Source organism: Physcomitrium patens, chromosome 11, assembly GCF_059467195.1.
Source record: "Physcomitrium patens ecotype Gransden chromosome 11, ASM5946719v1, whole genome shotgun sequence".
NCBI lineage: Eukaryota > Viridiplantae > Streptophyta > Bryopsida > Funariales > Funariaceae > Physcomitrium > Physcomitrium patens.
Window position 1 is genome coordinate 15,333,728 of NC_143420.1, and position 15,240 is coordinate 15,348,967.

A 15,240-nucleotide genomic window follows, 5' to 3' on the forward strand; every position below is an offset into this window, starting at 1 on the left:
TAATTTATATTTAGAAACATTCTATTTGTTAAGATGATTTTACAAATGCAATATTTTTCTAATTTTGTTGTGTAATTTGTAATTTATCTTTTTTTCAAATCTTGTTTAAATTTTTCTTCACTATTTGATCAAAATACTATAAAAACATACTTTAAACATCTTTATTCAGTATGAACACTATTTTATTTTATTTTTTGACAAATTCTTATGGAATTAATATTAAAAAATCATGAAAATTTGATCAAAAAATAGAGATGATAGTCCAAAGTTGAACCATATTAACTAATAGCAAACCGTTTTCAAGAAGTTTTTTGTAAGTAAAAGTCAAGGATGTTGTTGAAAACCAAGGTTGGTAATAGTCCATCTTGTAGGTAGAAATAGTGCATACTCTTATCCCTCATTCTTTGAATCTTTGGTAGATGTGAAAGCGAACATCAGTCATTTATTAAAATATGATACTAAGCCATAACTCTTTTATTTCTTTTACCAACTTGGTGTTTATTTTTTTATTTTTTATTTTTGCAAAAGAAGGAATTGAGACTTAGTTATTTTTCCTTAATTGGCATACTAGATGACGTAATTAGTTGCCTATCCAAACTCCAATGTTCTAGAATGGCTCAAAAATGGGTTTCAACCTTTTATTTATTCATTTATTTATTTTTGTATAAGTGTGAAAAGTGTTTTGTTCAAAATCCAAGTTTCATATGTACCAAAAGCTCACTCAAAACAGTGTAAAGAAAACATTATCCATTTGAATAATTTTTTCAAACTGCTTTCTTTACAAATCAATCAAACAATCAAGTGTTCTATCACATCTCATTAATTTCTTTTTATTTTTGTGAAAAAATCCCACAATAATAAGTAATATTTTACTTTTACTTCTATGGATTTTCATAAAAGTACCCAACCTCTTACAAAGTCTATTGGATTTTAGTTAGTAATAAAAATGTTTCTAAAGGGATTATTCTGGTGTTACCATTCTTATCCTAAAAGTTGTTGTTGTTGTTGTTTTGTTTTGTTTTTTTTTTTTTTTTGAGATTTGTTATGCGTGTTGATTGCTGGAGTAGTTATGATTAGGTCATACAATTAAATGCTGAAATTGTAATGTATTATATATGAGTAAAATTTATCCACCTATACTGAAACTATACTTATAATTTGATGTTTTGGAATGCATGATACAAGAAATTAAAATTGATTGTTGATTGTGTATCTATTTTAAGAAAAAGGTAGTATATATAGAATCACTGGTCTGTAATAGTTATTGATATTTTGGTGAAAATACTTGGTAATGTTACAATATTTGAGGATTTACTACTGATAACTTCCATATTTATAAGCCGAAGGGGGTGGTTGTACTCACACAGAAGTGTCTTGAGACTTAATTGGCATTAAATAATGCTCATGAGAAGATTTCCTTGTATTCCTATTATTACTTCAGCAATGAAAATATTTTTTTAATTATAAAATCATATTTAAAACTAGATTGCATTCAATAATGGTGACAGGGTGTTCATTCAACATAACACAAAATTGGCAAAGTTTGCCTTTGATATCCTACTTATAGTATCATAGATGTACTTGTTTACACATTTTTTGATTATATTTTATTCTTCAAAAAAAATTGTATGTATGTTTGTATATATATATATAGATATATGCTTCTTTTTTTTTTCATCACAAACTTTAAATCACCTAAATGCAAACTTGTTTTTTATGCAACTTTTTCATTTTAGATAGATCAGCAACAACAAATTTAATAATATCAAAATTTATTTTAAAGATTTTTTATAAAATTACAATAAAATGCCACATATTAAGAAACACTGAGTTGGTTATAAAAAATAAAAAATAAAAAATAAAATCTGGTGTCAATGTATGAAAAAACCAAAACATCACTCAAAATATCACTCAAAGTATCTTCTTGAAAAGAAAGCCTCACATGCACATTTCAGAAGCAGAAAGAGAAAAAAACAAAGAACCAAGATACAGAATAACACATTCCAAAATGAAAATGCACACAATCATGTGCATTCACACACACACACACACACTAAAAGGAATGTGAAATAAGCATGACTGATTGATGAATGAGGTACCAAGGGGATATGGAATGATAGAGATAGATGGCCAAAGGATATCCAACACCATACAAGGCTTATGGATTGAGGACAATCCTTCCTTCCATTTCCTTTCAACTCCCTGCGACACCCGCTCATCATGCTTCCCTGTTTTGTCAATGGTGCCAGAGAGCCATCAGCCCAGTGCACTTTCACGGCCACCCCCAATCCCCACCCCCCTTTCCACTTCTATTGAAAATCTCTTTCCACACCATGGCACTCTCGCTCCCCACACCCCAAGCCGTTCAATTTTAGTGGGTGCCAGCAGGGCAGTCTGTGAAGTGGGGTTGTGCCTACTGGGCAGCAACAAGTGGGCACATCAAAATCCGTGCACTCTATTGAGTTTTGTGCGTGGGAATCCAACATAGGATACTTGAAAGCCAAGAGAAGGAGGAGTGGAGGGTGCATATTGATGGGAGGGTCAAGAAATCCTCTACCCTGCTGACTGCCCCAACTACCCTAAAGGTCCTAGTTTTTGAAGCATGTCGGCTATGTCCATTGTTTTGCTTTTTGGTGTTGTTGCTGTTGAGATGTCTATTCATTTGTGTACGTGCATGTGTATATGTGCTACATGTATTTGTAAGTTCAAGCATATGTGTATTATAGGTATTTGTATAAGTGTATTATGTATATATTATAAGTGTATTAGATGTATGTATATACATGTGTTACATGCATATGTATAAGTGTGTTATGTGTATGTGTATATGTATGTACAAATATGTATTGTGCACAGAAAATTTGATGTCTTGGAGTTTAGTTGAATATGGGTGAATGAAAGTGTATAAATAAATAAAATAAGTTTTTGTGTAAATTTTTTTGTATGTAAATATGCGTAGATAAAAAATTGGGTGCTTTTAATTGGGAAATATATATATATATCTATATATATATATATATATATATATATATATATTATTGTATTTGTATATGTAAATGTTTTATATTGTTTAAGAAATTGGTATTTAAAGTTATAAAACTAAATTTTTAATTTCATTTGGTTAACCATTATTCACTATGAAATTAAAATTTTACCTTAAAAAAGTATATAAATTAACTTGCTCCTCATTACATACCTATATTTGACTTATTTATATTTTTTAAAGAATACACTCATTCATTTAACAATCTAAATATGCTTGGTAGTGTTTGTGCTTCAGTATCTGCCATTGATAATCACCTTCAAGATTTACAAAATAACATTAAAAATATTTTGATTATAGTGATACAAAAGATAATAATATTAGAAATTAATTTTAAGTTATTTAAATAAGTTTACATTTATCAAGATTTCAATCAGTTTTATATGCATATGACTATTATGGGCGAGAATAAAGAACATTAGAATTTAAATGTTTGCTTTAATATAATTTTTGACACACTTTTAAAATTCTTAATGCTTGCGATAAAATAAATATAAAATTTCACTGAATAAAAAATTCTTGTAATTTAAAAAAAAAAAAAATACATGGTAATAATATTACTTTGAAACAAGACTAATATTTAGGTATATTTTAAATTCCTTATGTGTTTGTAGAACTATACTATACATATTTTGATTGAATTTTTTAATGATAAAATATATATTTATTTGTTTTAGACGAAATTAAGTTTCTAGCAGTAATATATATATATATATATATATATATATATAAAAGATATTTTTTCATAAAGTTGGCACAATCTAAATTAAAGCAAATGATTTAATATGAGTTATATTGAGTTGCTCACACACAAAAAAGAAAAAGAAAAAGGAAAATAATAATGTCAAGAGAAATATTTGATTCAAAATAATCAATTGTGAATATAATCAAGACATTCTTAACACAATGGAATTATTTGAAAAATAGATGTGGTAACATGAGAAGATAGTGGTAGAGTTAAGAAGGCTTTTAAACTTCAATGCTTGTTTTTATATAATATTGATAGTTAAGCATACGATTATATTTCTTGCAGCTTTTATATTTATATTGATATTACTTAAAAAATATATATTATATTTAAAAAAAATCTATATTTTATACATTTATTTGAAAATTTGTTTGATTTGATTATACTAATAAAAAAATCTACTATGTACATGTACAACAGATTGTTTGAATGTTAGTAAAATATAGTTATTTTGCAATAATTGTGTAGATGCATAAATTTGTTTGTATGATATTTGAAAAGTAAAGGTAATGTTAAGTTGATATGACATATTCACACATTGTACTTCACTAATAATTTTTATACAATAAAAATACTAATAAATTATTTGATTTATTGAATGATTTATATTTATATTTTTTGAAAATAATAAAAATTATATTTTATGTTTTTAATATATATATATATATATATATATTTATTTATTTTAGAAATACATTATAATATTAAAGTTTTTTTTTTGTTTTTTTTCTTGTTTTATAAATTTTGTACTTTTATATGTGTTTTGGTTATTACAATAATGTACACACTTCCAAAATAAAATTTGCTTGTATAATTAATAATAAATTAGATATATTAAATTATTATTATTATTATTATTTTTATGAAAGTTGAAATATTTCAATTGCATTAATAATAGATCTGTATTTTTATTTTTAAATAGTAGAAGTTATTTGATCTTAAGTGTATTTTTGAATTACATATATTATTTATGGTATTAATTGTTTCATTTTTTATCATAAATAATAAAACTTCTATATTTTATAAAACATGTTTATTACAAATAAAAAAAACTTTCTAAATTCTTAAATATATTATTTAGGCTCAAGTAGCATCAACAATCTATTACTTACTATATTTCAAAGTACTTATAAAAACAATCAAGTAATCTTAAGAAACAACTACTTGTGTTGCTATCACTTATTTTATATATTTATTATTTTTTGTTTCTATAGATTTTTGTTTGATTATATGCACATGTAGACACACGCACAACTTTCAAGTAATCAAAATAATATGGAATTGTTTTAAGCACTAGAGACAAGCATGGAATGCATTAGCACTACTACTTGGGATGGATGGACTAAGTAGTACTTGAAAAATCCCTTTCATTCTTTCACATTTTTCCAAATGATACCCACCAAGTTTTTTTTCCCTCCTCCTCATCCTTCCCACTCATGTCATAATAGACCTCTCACTAATAGACCAGAAAAAGATGGTATCCCCACTTAGAACCTCAAACTCTACAACCCCAAAGGACTACCACGCACAGGGCTCCCGTTCACACCTGCCAGCCCGGAATTGGATATATCTCTGTGCACGTTCGCGCTACTGGGGTCCCGTTCATACAGCAGGGAGAAAAACAAAAAACACACACATACACTCTCGCGAAGGTTTATTACAATTTTGCAGTCTGCGAGCTCGTGCCGTCGCCATAGCCAGTTTCTCGCCATGGCTTTGTGGATGTCGAAGCTCTGCGGTCGTGAAGCCCGTGCACTGGAGCAGGGGATCCTGTTTTCGTCGTCGCTTGCTGCAGCGCGTTGGTGCGTGCGTCGGGGGTTTATTTATTTACTTATTATAGCCAGCAGCTAATGGATAGTCATGTGGGATTTGAGGGTTTGAGGCAATTTGCTATTCTTACCAGAATTAGGGATTCGCATTTGATGCTCGAGCTGGGAGGGGGATGTCGGTGACGATTGTTGGCGGGGTCGGTCGGTCGATCATCTGGAGGAGCGCTCAAACGGGACCGTTGCAGGTGGAGAGAAATCTTGTGGTCGCGATCGACGCGTTGGAATTAGGATTATCACTAGTTTTGTTGGCTCCGGAAGGTACGAATTAGATGGAGCAGAAGGGCGGCATTACTGATATGATTTTATTTTACTTTATTTTTGAGGATGTGTGATTTTCTTACGCAATGTGGTGAGTTTGGAGGTTGAATGTGATCAGCTGTTTTTTTGAATTTATGTTATGGTTAGAGTGCATGATATCTGGACGGACTCCCCCTTGATTCACATCGCCATTTGCAGACGAAATGAGAGAAGTCTTGCTTGACGTTGAACAATGTCGATATTCTGTCCAGATGACACTGCTGAATCATGTTCTCACTGGAATGCCGTCAACTAAGCGGATCGCTGTCATCGAGAATCCGTCGTTTAGTAAGGTATTAACTGTAAATTTCTCATTCCGGCGGGTTTGATTTTGCTCTGGATCAACTCTGGTTCAATCGAGTAGCCTACGTTTGATTCACCAATTACATTGTTTCTTGTTTCATCATTTGTTGTCTTCTGAAGTTATTCTTCTATGTTGCCACTGTATTTCCGAAGCCTCTCGTTGATGAAGCCATGTTAGAGAGTACCTTATGGCTCGAGCATTATCATGTTACATTGGTGTTGAGGCAGACAGACATTTATGGCCCTCTTGAAGGTTCAAGTATCAAATGCTAGTCGTTCAATGTCATGGCTTTGGTCAACCTCAATTTACCAACGGCTTTAAACTGTCGACCAATGTTGTGACATTGATCATAGCCTTCGATTTTAGCGTCTCCAACAACTCTGCGACATGCTGTTACAATGAACTGTTACAGCAGTTTGAACGTAATCTGATATAGTGATATCAAAGTACCACATTTGATCCTTTATTGGTTTTCAGATGGAGTCACCTTCTTCAGGACAAGGTGGACAAGTCTGATCATATCATCATTGAGACTACCGCTAAGCGAAACTCTTGATCACTATTTTGCTAGCCTTTCAATCGAAGGACTCAAAACCGCCGAACCTTTCCCGTGTGTGTGGTCTGACATTCAGCATGCAGTCTTGGAGTTTGCAGATTGAAACATCTGTTTTCTGCATAATTTTCCCATGTGTAAAGTAACAACTAATTCTGATTAAAAGCTGTTGTTGCTGAGCCCCAACCTCTAACATATTGAACAGCGAAGCGCATAAAAAATTTCGTTTCCTTCCTTTGCCGAAGCAGGACCAAAGAAGTGCTCGGTGATGTTCTTCGTCCTGCTACATATCTTGTTTTAACGGTGGAATGGTGAATAATGTGAGAAAAGAAAGCTTTATAATGTTCGTGTTCAGGGCTTGCAAATTTCGCCTCAATCATTTAAACGTTTTACTTTGACGGTAATCTTAAGAATCCATAATCAATAACAGGTATCCTAGGTGGATTGGGTTTTAGAGTTTCTTGCTAAGTTGATTGTGGAGTTCTGATTTAAGGTTAAGTTTGGTTGGAGATTGTTTCAGTAACTGCAATATTGATATCCTAGGACGATTCCATTTTGAATTGAGCTTTGTGCATACTTGTTACCTACTTGTTCTTCCCTGAGTCGTGTATTTGGTAACAGATCTATCTTGCGAAAGTAGCTGATGTGGAGGTAATGATGTGTCAGATAATGGTAAGTAGCTTTAGTTCGTGCTTTCATGTCATCATGTTGGTGAACTTAGTGTGACGTACGAGTTATGTCACGGTGTTGTCACCTACACATGTATGTCATAGTGGGATGTTTTGGGGCTTGGTCACTAAACGTTTTTCGAAGCTTTTTGTGCAAATTTTACAAATACGCATTTAGGATTGTCACAAATTCAATGTTTCAGAAGAATTTATTCAGTTAGAATTTGTGACAATCCTAAATGCGTATTTGTAAAATTTGCATTTTTATAAGAATACACTGAACGGACATTATTAATGTGTAAATTATGATCCAGGAAGACCTGCTATTGTTTATGGATCCTTAAGATAAATTTAGAGCGGATGTATAGGGTCCTTTATGTTTTAGCGTTAAACTTGTGCCATCGTAGATCTTTGAGTTATCGCCTGGGTAATATCTCACTGGATATGATACATTTGGGGGTCCTAATTCTTGCAGCGGATGAACAGGCTGGCTCAATTGCGCATGGCGAGGTTGGCGAAGGTGGACTTGGACCAAATTATAAGAGTTGGTGGGGGGTTTGATCTGGAAAGGTTTGTGCATGGTTACAGAGATGTAGAAATGTACGATGAATGGAAGCGATCCTTTCGATTGATTTGCACTGTCACACTGTGGATGCCTTAGGGGTGTGACACCGATACTAGGTTTTAGCAGTCTGTCGCAGAATGGATTGAAGGCTTTGCAGATTTGTTTTTGTTGTGAGAGAAACCCCAGCATCCTCATAAATGGGAGTAGTTGTGTTTGTTAAGTGGGATAGTAAACGCTTTGTTTTTCTCCGTTGCAGAGTGGAAGACCACGGAATGCATGGCACGGGAAGTTCTGGACTTGAGTACAATGAGGCATGTGCTGACTATGGTAATTACATAATGCAGTGAGACACTCAGGTATTAGAAATGAGTTAATCTTACGCATTCATTAAGACTTAGGGATACGGTTGTGCCAATCGTAAAATTCTATCAGCTGGTAATGTACACACATCCTTAACGAAGTTTTGGGTAGATTTCTGGAAAGTCGGATGTAGTAACTTTGTCCTTCGTAGTTGACCGTACCGACCCTTACAATAATGTGAGTGTAGGATTTACAATTTATTCCCAGGTTCGCTATCGTGAAGGATAAATGTACTTTTGCACCGTACAACCATAATTACCATGTCCACGTTCCTGAACTTTCCTCTGTTGCGGTAGTATGTGATGGTGCTCTTGATCCCAACAAGGTATTGGTGTGGTTTAACTCTAGAAATCATTGCAACTCTTGTTCCTCTTCTTTATGGTTGTCTCTTGTCTTTAATTCTTCTGAAACATTCTAATAGCCATTTGCCTGTTGAGACTGGTCGTTGAATTCTCAGATGAATAGTTGGTCAGAGACCCTAATATATGAGCATAATGAAGACATTTATCAGGCAAAAGGTGTTCGGTTGATTGATGTCTTGGATGTAAAATCATTATCTCAGGTATGCATTCAGGTTCAAGGAAAAAACCCAGCGATTTTTCTCTTATGCTTATTGAGTGCCTGTGTTGATAGTCACATGTTTTCTTTCATAGATAAATAGTTTTTTGATCCTTAGTTTTTTGAGATATATTTGCGATGTGAGTGGTCCAATAGACTTAAAATCTTAGTTGAGCTTTCAAAACTTCAATTATGAATCCAAATTTGGGATCATCATGTGTTGTGTGTTTGATGGATTATGCCATCTGCTGCACAGTGCATTACAAATGAAAACGCAGTTGATAGGTTTGCGGACCTAGTGCAGTATTTACTGAGAGATTATTCAGCATAATTGTTGGCAATGTTTAGCGAGTAGTGATGTTTTAGTCTTCCGGTTTGATTCGTTTTTACTCTTTCTCTGACGATTTGGGGTTTAATTTGTGAGGCACCTTTTCACGAATGATGACTTAATTAACAATTTTGGTCGGATACTTTTCCTGGGTCCTCAATCTTTGCTCGAAGGTGGTCTGGGACGGAACTGGGATCGTGATGAGAAATGAGTGAATAAGGTAACATTTATTGGGACGCAATTTTAGGAATACTTCCAGGAGTGCTTCATTCGTGCCGAAGCGTAGTGTACCAGATTTTGCCGATGTTTGCAATTAAGTGAGTGGGCAACGCAGACCATTCTCTGCATTTTGACGGTCTGAAATGTACTTTCAGGTTGTGCACAGCCGATCGTAAAATTAATAATGTGAGATACCATGAACGCATGACGTGTATCAGAGGGCCTGACCCAATAGGACGAGTCATTATACTTGTCTGCTCAAGCAACAGCATCCTTTTGTTTTTAACTGGCAATTCAGAAATTTTTGCTCTTCTGAATCTCTGATAGGACTCTTTTTTTCTATATATATATATATATATATATATATATATATTTTGATGATGTCTGAGGGTTAGAGCTTCCCGTCTTTATTTTCACAAATAGAGCGTTGGGAAGGTCAGAAGCTTGTCCTGATCAGAAGTAGTTTATTGCCATGCCAAGGAATCCATACCAAGAATCCACACATAGTGGATGGATTAATTATATGAATCTTAACAATTAATAATAGCCTTGCCTCTTGTTAGCAATGTGCCCCACAGTGTTGTTTATGGAATTACAAAGGCAGTATTACATACTATTTAGTATTTGAACCGCATGACTGAAATATATATTTTCCCAATTAGCCAACATCAACAATGGAAGATTGCAAGATGTAATGCGGTATATGTCGTATGTTGTGACATGCTCTTCGCGTAACAATTTGTTTATTCAGTACGTTTCAACTATTTATCTTTCAGCCATGTACCGATTTACCAAATCAATAATAGAATCAATTAAAGAGGTTTAGGGTTTTTAGGTTTAGAGTTTAGGGCTGAGGGTTTAGGGTGTACGATCACAGTACAGCTCTACATTTATAGCGAGATAGCGGAGTTGACGCGACCTCGACGAGACTTGGTCTCTGTGTTTTGGTGCAACCCGTAGCACACCCCCGCCTAAATTCTGCCGATTCTCGATGGTGTCGCAAGAAATGGAGGAGCTGACGCAGGGAATTCATAATGACAGGTAGGATTCCTCCTGCGGTGGCCTGCATTGGGCATCAGATCTGACGCTGCGAGCTACCGACGAATGCAGGAAAATAAGCTGGAGGAGGTGTTCGCCATGGCCACTCTCCGGCATCTCAACTTCCTCCGCAACCGCGACTCAAACTCTAGTTGATATCCCGTAGATACGTACATATACCCTTCAAACACCCGGTGTAACCAATGTCGGGTATCACCCTCAAGCTCGCCGAGCCCCTTGCGGAGTTGTCGTCCTCATTAAGTTTTAAGCGCCGGAGTCCATACCCTCTTGATATCTGGTGAATTAATGCATATAACCTGTGTATACCCGATGGAGCGAGGGTGGGGTAGTCTCCGCAATCTCACTTGGCCCATCGCCTAGTGTTGTTGTTGTGTTGGAGTTTGAGACTCAGGAGCTCTCGGCGATTCGTCCCGATTTAATCTGCTGCTGCTGTTGTTGTTGCGCCGCACCGGAGCTATCCCGAATTGGTGCGTTGCAGGGTCATTCCATCGTTATTCCTTGTGTTTGTCCGACAGTCTTGCGTTGCCGCTTCGTCTGTCTCTATGCGTGCTTCTAGGAGTCTTTGGAGGATCAGGGGTGACTATCAGGGGGAGGCAGGCTAATCAGGAGTGGAGTTTTTATTTTTATTTATTTATTTATTTTTTATAGGGATGTTTGTTTTGTTGTGGAATGTGAGTGAATTTTTCAGAGATAGGAAGGAGTTGACCTTGTGTAGGAGGGAGATGCAGTGTCGTAGTTCTGTAATTTGCGTTCTTTTATTTTATGCAACATGCCGATTGCTGCAGATGAGAATGAGTTGGTAGTGTGCAAGATCATGTCGAAGAGATGTCAGCAGATTAGTGAACTGTGATCCGTGCGTGGTGACTGACTTAGATTGGGGGAGGCTGAGGTTGTGGTTACGCTTTGCGGTTGGAAATGCTCAAACCCTAGTATCCGTGCTTGATCCCTAATGTACTCTCCAGTAGGGGCTCTACTACGTATTTTTATCGATAATAGTGACATTTTCTGGTTTTTTCAAATGGCGCGTTCTAGGTGGAGATAGAAATGAGTGCTGATAGTATGCTTTGGGCGTCTGTAGCAGGGATTGCCTCTCCTTCATTTTCAAACTGAAAAGCTCCACAACCTTTTCAGCTTGATTTCATTTTTTCCGCATTTGATGTTCGCGTTTTACGGGTGTGTGTGCAAATGGAAATGCATCACGCTGTGGCGTTCCTGTATTGAGCCATGGGATTTGTTGCTTCAGTCAATGAGTACGATGTCGCCTTATTAATTCTTCTAACAAATTCTGTAGTGGATACATGCTGAAGGACGTAAGCTTTTCGGCAGCAAATGAAGTGATGTTGCTGCTGCTGCTACTTTTAAGCTTCAATAGCCTTTTTTTCTCCACAACCATGTGAAGAAGATAAACATAGAAGTTGACAGCAAAAATCCGCGGCATTCAGAGATTCAAAGATGTGTGGGAGGCAGATGTTGCGACAGTGCCTCCTGCTGGTGGTTCTTGTGTCTTCTCTTGTGCTAGTTTGCGAAAGCAGTGATGGTGACGAGCGCCCTAGTTACAGGTGATTCTTTGCTTCCCTCCCAGCTTCGGGTGTCGGTTTTATGTCAGTTTTTTATGTGTTTTTTACAGGTTACTGGGACCAAGATACGTACACAGAGTGTTGATCCAACTTTGTAGAGAAGGAGCCCAGTCTTTTTAAGATTGTCTTGTCTTATCATATCATATCATCCTAAGTTTTATTTGCCAACTTTCTAGGGGCTATTTTTTCTGTTAATACATATTTTCATCTTAAAAACTCGGCGATCAGATACGTTTTTTAATGGGAAATAAAAAACCAATGGAAAAGATATTAACTGTATTTTTAATTTTGTTGAGGGACGAGTCTTGTACTAGTTTCTGAACGAAGAATGCTGATTTTGCGGGATCGAATGGCCACTGCCCTGCAGGGAATGCGTAAAAGTCTGTGAACAGACTGGGTGTGTCGATGGACAGTGCTACAACAGCTGCAACTTCCCTGTGAACGTCGACTTGGAGGGTAACATTCTTCCTAAAAAGGCTCAGCTCAATTCCCCCCATGAGAAGTTCCTTGAGGAACCATTGTACCTACGATGGAAGAAGTGGGACTGCATCAGTGAATGCCGCTACCAATGCATGCTTCGTGAAGAAGCAGGTTCAGAATTTCCGGTCAAGTATCACGGCAAATGGCCATTTGTTCGCATATTTAGCTTGCAGGTCTGTATTTTCAATTTATGCTTTTTTCGATCACCTAATCGAATTGACAATTATTATTATTCCGTCAATGTACAGCTGTGAACTCTAGCAGTCAATAATGGGGTGTTAATTTTGGAAGCTTTGCTGGATCTGGGCTCTGCTATAGTTTCACAGGAATATCTTCTCTTCATTTGTGTAGTCTTGACATATAGTAATTGTTGTGGAATGATCGTCATGTGCAATTAATTCAGGAACCTGCTTCTGTAGCGTTCTCTGTCATGAACCTGCTGGTGCACTTCCAAGGGTTTTCGTCGTTTCTGGTTCTCCTGTACTACAAGCTTCCTTCTCGTGCCAGGGGCCCTTATTATGAATATGTGGGGCTTTGGACTATCTATGGTCTGCTATCCATGAATAGCTGGATTTGGAGTACAGTCTTTCATTCGAGGTGAGTATTTGTTTATTTTTATTTTTTGCTCCATTGAGCTCAGAACGTCATTCTTATCCTTGTATCAGGAAATAACGTATCTTTTAGCATTAGTTTCCATTCTGAACTCAGTTCCTAAGGACTAACTATATTATTTTAAGGACTCCAGTCCATGCTGGTAGTAAGGGTACTTATCACCTTCGTGGTTTGTGTGACCCCAGGGATATGACCTTCACTGAGATGCTGGACTATTCATCAGCTGTTGCTTTGATTGGTTACTCTTTGATGCTAGCTATCATTCGAACTTTAAACCTGCGAGCTGAAGCGCCTCGAGTGATGGTGGCAGCCCCTATAATTGCCTTTATCACCACTCATATTTTATACCTCAATCTTTATAAATTCGACTATGGTACGATCCTTTTTGGAACAGTTGATTTCTCTTCAACGTGAAATTTCCTGCTGAGAATTTGGCGTCATTGTTTCGCATCACGTTGATAATGTCTGTGACGTGATAATGTCTCTATTTACGACTTTGTTTCTGATCATTCGTGTGAATTTACTCGTCAAACGACAGGGTTGAATATGATCGTCTGCGTGGTGATAGGCGTTGCCCAACTTTTGATATGGTCAACGTGGGGGTTTATCTCGAGACACCCAGCTCGTTTCAAACTCTGGGGTGTAGTATTTGGAGCTGCTTTTGCTATGCTCTTGGAAATCTTCGACTTCCCACCTCTGTGGGGTATTTTCGACGCCCACGCCATGTGGCATGCTGCTACTCTTCCCATCACGTACTTGTGGTGGAGCTTCATCAAGGACGATGCTATATTCAGAACTGAAATGCTGGTTAAGAAGAGCCAATCAGCTTCAGACCCTTTTGCAGAATCTGAGTCAAGGAAAACGCAGTAAGCTTTGTGGAAACGGCAGCAACCTTCAAAGTAGCTGGAACAGCACACTTTCGATAAGCAGTTTGGAGTTCTTATGTTGAGTGACGAAATAATTATACCCTGGATTGACTTGCAGTAAAGATGCGGGCAGGCGTGGCATGATTGTGGTAATGCTATGGAACGAAGGGATCTTGTCGTCGGCACTCTGCAGATCGCCTCATAATCTACGCAATACGTCATCATCTGCTGTTGTAGATACTAGGCCAGCTTCCAGATTGTTTTTTTTAGCACTGTCTAGTTGCATTGATTTATTGATTTTCCACTCCGTTCTGCCGGATTTGGGGTAACAGTGCAACATTCAAGTTGGTAGAATTTTTCAGTTCAGAGTGCGTCTGATCACCTGTGATGGTTGTGGTGATTTCGTAGTCTTTTTCCTCACGCCTTCTGTTTTTCCTCTTTTTCTCTTTCCCTCTTCCTCCGAGTGGGTCGATCAGTAGTGGGACTAATGTCCTCAATATTTTGATAAGAACTCCCATTTCGTGTAAAATCAATTCAATTATTGTTGTGATTGTGGATCAATATTACCCTTTGTCGTGACATGATTCATTGTGACTAACCTTTTCCGTTAATGGCCGTCACAACCTCTTGCATTTCCTCCTCCAGCTAGTTCAATCAACCTTGCGATTAGTTTTTGTAAACACCTTTCTACCATTCTAGTGATTCTGCAGTTTCTGCCAAATGCCCAGCTGCGTCATTTCCTTCAATTGAGGTTATTTATAGTACTTGCATAGTTAGGTTCATGGAATTTGTCAGTTGCAATATTCGGATGATTACAGATTGTAAAGAAGTTTTTATTTTTTTCCATTCTGTTTGTTTTGTTGTTGGAGAATTTGGGAATATAGGAGGAATCTCTACATGATAATAATTTGAGACCGTGTGTAATAGGAATTAAGAAAATATATCGTTCACACGTCTTCTGAAGTGATTCTAAGACTTGGATAGTAGTGTGGAACAAAGTAACCTTATTCAAGGTTTTGTATGTGTTTTGTATTTTCTACTATTAAAATATTTATTGTAAGGAAGTTGTGTATGGTATAATAAGAGAAGATGATTTAGGCACTTCATTACAAGTATTATCAATATAAGTGAAGAATTTAATTTGATATTAGATAATTATTTTTCATCATTTATA

At 36.2% G+C, this 15,240-nt stretch overlaps 2 protein-coding genes across 4 annotated transcripts; both read left to right on the plus strand.

Moving 5' to 3' along the window:
• Nucleotides 1–5,460: 5,460 nt before the first annotated feature.
• On the plus strand, nt 5,461–8,644 carry LOC112288609 (uncharacterized). Of its 2 annotated transcripts, XM_024532973.3 has the most exons (6): nt 5,461–5,593; nt 5,695–5,878; nt 6,077–6,210; nt 7,396–7,446; nt 7,918–8,012; nt 8,264–8,644. In XM_024532973.3, the coding sequence occupies exons 2-6, from the start codon at nt 5,734–5,736 to the stop codon at nt 8,352–8,354; spliced, it is 516 nt and encodes a 171-aa protein (XP_024388741.1). In that variant the 5' UTR covers nt 5,461–5,593; nt 5,695–5,733; the 3' UTR covers nt 8,355–8,644. The 2 variants fall into 2 exon arrangements, with proteins under 2 accessions (XP_024388741.1, XP_024388744.1); XM_024532976.3 differs by lacking the exon at nt 7,396–7,446.
• A 2,263-nt stretch (nt 8,645–10,907) lies between these two features.
• Nucleotides 10,908–14,627, plus strand: LOC112289107 (uncharacterized). 2 transcript variants are annotated; one of them, XM_073537099.2, is made up of 6 exons: nt 10,908–10,998; nt 11,823–12,090; nt 12,476–12,761; nt 12,992–13,185; nt 13,386–13,573; nt 13,739–14,627. In XM_073537099.2, the coding sequence occupies exons 2-6, from the start codon at nt 11,984–11,986 to the stop codon at nt 14,068–14,070; spliced, it is 1,107 nt and encodes a 368-aa protein (XP_073393200.1). In that variant the 5' UTR covers nt 10,908–10,998; nt 11,823–11,983; the 3' UTR covers nt 14,071–14,627. The 2 variants fall into 2 exon arrangements, with proteins under 2 accessions (XP_073393200.1, XP_073393199.1); XM_073537098.2 differs by having other exon boundaries at nt 11,839–12,090.
• Nucleotides 14,628–15,240: the final 613 nt, after the last annotated feature.